The sequence below is a fragment of the Etheostoma spectabile genome, chromosome 6, assembly GCF_008692095.1.
Source record: "Etheostoma spectabile isolate EspeVRDwgs_2016 chromosome 6, UIUC_Espe_1.0, whole genome shotgun sequence".
NCBI lineage: Eukaryota > Metazoa > Chordata > Actinopteri > Perciformes > Percidae > Etheostoma > Etheostoma spectabile.
The window spans coordinates 26,337,882-26,342,207 of record NC_045738.1 but is presented as its reverse complement, the minus strand read 5'-3'; the positions used below and the strand labels follow the sequence as shown (position 1 = coordinate 26,342,207).

Sequence of the window (4,326 nt, the reverse complement as noted above, 5' to 3'; positions counted from 1 at the left end):
ATTGATGCCCCACAAGGTGAGATCTTGCTTGGAGCCCCAGACCGAGGGAGATCGACCGTCACCTTGAACTTCTTCCATTTTCTAATAATTGCACCAACAGTTATGGCCTTCTCACCAAGCTGCTTGCCTATTATCCTGTAGCCCATCCCAGCCTGGTGCAGGTCTACAATTTTATCCCTGATGTCCTTCCACAGCTCTCTGGTCTTGGTCATTGGGGAGAGGTTGGAGCCTGAGTGTGTGGACAGGTGTCTTTTATACAGGTAACGAGTTCAAACAGGTGCAGTTCATTCAGGTAATGAGTGGAGAACCAGAAGGCTCAGGTCTGTAAGAGCCGAAATTCTTATTGGTTGGTAGGTTATCAAATACTTATGTCATGCAATAAAATGCAAATTAATTGTTTAAAAATCATGCAACGTGATTTTCTGGATTTTTGTTTTAAAATCCATCTCTCACAGTTGAAGTGTACCTATGATAAACATTACAGACATCTACATGCTTTGTAAGTAGGAAAACCTGCAAAATCTGCAGTGCATCAAATACTTGTTCTCCCCACTGTAGATATTATGTAAATGCATAAGAGCATGGCATAGTTCATCATCTACAAGAGGCGATTATGAAACACCATGTAGTAAAAGTAGTTTTGGACAGTCAGCTTTTTCCTTTTCTCATACATGGAATACCATACCCCCAGAACTAGATCTACATCACATCTAACAAATCCTTCTCCAAATCCATAAAACATTGGTTATTGACTAATCAAATATGCTGCCATAATCCAGAATAATGTGTTTGTCTTTGTCTTTGTCTTTGTCGCTCTACTATTGTCTCTGTGTGCTTGCTTCTTGTGTTGTTAATGCGTTCTGATGTGTGACTGTGCACTTTTACCTGTGTCTACTGTGTATGATATGTGTTTAACGTGCCATCAACCTGCCAGTTGTCGTGATCTGGAATAGTGGTTGTGTCATATTACTTGCTTCTACCTATATCTTTCTTGGTTATGTGTTGTATTGTTGTAGCCTATCTGTTTTTTTAAGCGGTCAGCCTGCTAGGGACTGCAGATGAAAATGAGCCTGCATGGCTAAATCGGGCAACATTTACATGTTGGTCTCTGTACTCATGTTGATTATTTTGCATTGTGTATATCATTATATTTGCTTGAATTTGGTCTAGTTTAAAAACTACAAAAGCCTAAATCTGTGCTTCAGTCCTGTCTCTGGTTTCTATGACGCAGATAGTGCTGAAGAAAAGGGAGCCGTTGAACTACCTGGTGCCTGATGGCTCAGCAGGGTTCTCCAGCAGACTGGCAGCTTCTCAGGATATGATGACCTTCAATCCACCCTCAGTAAGTTACAGCCAAGTTTCTACACTCTGTAGAGTGGTATGAAATAAAATACAGTCTACATGGCCATATATATTCCCACAACAAATGTGTATGTGAAAAATCATTTAAAGTGCAAAGCAAATTCAGAGTGGTCTGGAAAATGGTTAAAAATTAAATTAAACTATGTGTAGGGGAACCCAGTCTAGAGGCTCTGACACACCAACCCGGCGGCCGCGCGAGATGTAACACGTCTCCATAACAGCAGGCGGAGCTAATCTGTGTTGAAAATGAAAACCAGAAATGACGGAACATGTCTCTAGACCTCGTAAACACAGAGCACGCTGTCGTCAGTCATTGTTTTCACCACTGAGTGTTGATAGTAGTCAAGAGGGAACGTTGTCATTACTCGCTGAACAGAAGAAAATACGATGGCTAGTAATAAGAAGATACCGGCGTTGTCAGCTCCGGTTTTCTTGTGCACTGATTCGCTAGTCAAGGACTAGCATTGCACCAATCAGATTGGTCATTAAGTCCGACTGCCCACTGGCCGAGTCAACGAGTCAAATCAGTCAAAATGGATGCCGACGGCTCCTCCTGCTGACGACGGCACGGAACACCGAACAGACTGGAGTCACCGACCTCACCAGACTGTCAGATGATCGCGTTGGTGTGCAGAGCCTTTAGTCTTATGTATGAAGACTATATAAACTCTGTGTGCTACTTTGCAAATGCATACTTATCAGATGTTGTTAAAAATGTGAATGGGGGAATGTTGCTTAGATATGAAAGGAAAGTAAAACTTTTTGTGTAATTTGTTAGGCTTGTAAAGAACTTTGTTAAAGCTGTAGGAGGCAACACTTGAATGGAAGAAACCATATCAGCAAAGAGCATCATATCACTTTTTTCATCCTATTGATCATTTCTGGACATTTGCCATAGTGGGCCATGAAGTAGGCCATGAATGCCACAGTCAATGACAAATCAAACCTTTTTAAAATTAAATGTACGCATTTAATGGACCAACAAAGTAAAAAGTAAGTTTTTGTTTAATGATCATGAGAGAAACTAGTTTGGGACAGATGTTTTGAGGCATAGAGTTTTAGCTCTGGCAATAGAAATGCTGTAATTACCCCCGACAATAAGGTTATGTTTTCTGCTCAGTTTTTTTTTTTTCTTCGTTTGTCAGCAGGATTATGGAAAAAAACGACTTGCTCCATTTCCATAATCATAGGTGCAAGGGTGTAGCGTGGGCCAAGGAAGAACCCATTCAAGTTTGCAGCGCGTCTGATACGCATCATTTTTCAATTCTAGTTAGCATTGCAAAAAAAGGGCTGTTGTGCTGCATTCATGTGGTGTAAGAATAATCAGAAAAACGAGTTCCTGACTGGGAAGATTCCCATTGCATTTACAGTGTGAGATTAGGCATGCCTTGGCGGAGGCCTGCACTTCCCGATTGCCCTTCTAGTTAGAGTAGCACTTTCTTAAATATAATGAAGCTGTCGTTTTGTACAGGCTGAACTGGGAGAAATGGACAACTGGCAGGAGGACACAAATGCCTGGGAGGACGAGTCTGATGCTGCCTGGGAGGCAGAGGAGGTGCTCAGGTAATATTTCAGGAATGCTTCTGTGCCTATACACAGTACATAGATGTGCACTAGTACCAGTTTGTCAGGATTTTTTCCATTGACCAAGTTCATTATTTGTCATTAATAATGCACCAGTGAGTTAATAAACGGTTACAGGAACATGTGCATGCGTTCTGTTATGTTTGTAAAACAAAGGAGAGACCTATTCAACTTGAGAAGCATTTTAACTGTAGAGAATACTCACATAAAGCAATGTGCAAACCTACAGTATTAGTAGTAGTGTAGTCCCGGTCTTTACCAGGATAAAGCCTGAAATCAGCCTAATGTCAGCCGTTGCCCCCTCAACTTCAACTTTCTGTCTTGGCGTTCTTAAAATCCCTTCGCTATGGGAACAGACAGCAAACATCAAGCTAGCAAGCTACATGTTAAAAATGGAAAGTTTTGAAGAAAATTTGATTGTGAAACAAAGCAGGCCTGCTTGTCTGTTTCTTGTCTTTTTTTCTTCACTGGTAAGAGCCGTTTGCTCTTTCTCTGTTCCTCCGACAATGCTTTCTGAGCTTTCTGCTTCTTTTTTGCCGGCCCAGCCATGATATTAAGATAGTGAGAAAAACTCCATCGCTACCTCGTTCTTATGGCTAGCCGGTTCCTGAATGGGCGTATGTGTGCAGTGGCGTAAAAGAAGTCGTTAGATCGCGAGACCTGATATCACGCGATACCTTCTGATGCTGAGGCGGTCTGCTCGCTGTCCCAGGGTTGCAAGGCTGGTTTTTCTGCTCTCAGGCGCTAGGGGGGAGCAAGACAACCACCATCCAACTCGAGAAAAGTCTAATAACCATTTCAATGAATCCAAAGCAGTTCATTAAGATAAATTCAGCCATCCTAAAATGTATGTGTGGCGTAGCCAGCCCTGACTCTGCAGCGCTGTGGAGATAGGTCTGGCAATGCGAGACTAGTATCAGTGTGACGTAGCTGTAACACACAGGACTTGGTCTGCTCTTCTCTCTGTGGATTTAGGTCAAAGAAAGATATAAAGAACAATTAAACAGACTTCCTGCCAACCTTACTAATAATGAAAATGATATAATCAGCTTACTTTTTCTTCTACTGTTGGAGGATGTAGAGTCACACTGTGGCCAGCAGGTGGCAGTGTATGCCTGAATTACTAACACACAAGAGCAAGGCTCAAGACCTTGTTTCCCCCACTCCCAGCTGACCGAGCTTCTGTTGATGTGCGCTGTGATGACATTGCTTCTTCTTTTATTTGACAGACAAACCAAGATGGCTGAGCGAGAAAAGCGCTCCATGGAGCAGCAAAGGAAGAAGATGGAGAAAGATGCTCAGAGGATGATGAAGAAGGAGCAGAAGATTGCCGTCAAGCTCTCGTAACATTTTAGAAATGCTCAATTTTGAGCCAAAGGG

The 4,326-nt window shown here is 42.3% G+C and overlaps 1 protein-coding gene across 2 annotated transcripts in view; it reads left to right on the top strand.

Moving 5' to 3' along the window:
• Positions 1-4,326, top strand: part of ebag9 (estrogen receptor binding site associated antigen 9) — a gene marked incomplete at its 3' end in the record, with an annotated part of 10,531 nt that extends 6,205 nt beyond the window's left edge. For both annotated transcript variants that reach the window (XM_032517700.1, XM_032517699.1), the window contains 3 exon segments: positions 1,232-1,342; positions 2,834-2,925; positions 4,176-4,326. In XM_032517700.1, coding sequence (XP_032373591.1) covers positions 1,232-1,342; positions 2,834-2,925; positions 4,176-4,293 — 321 coding nt within the window.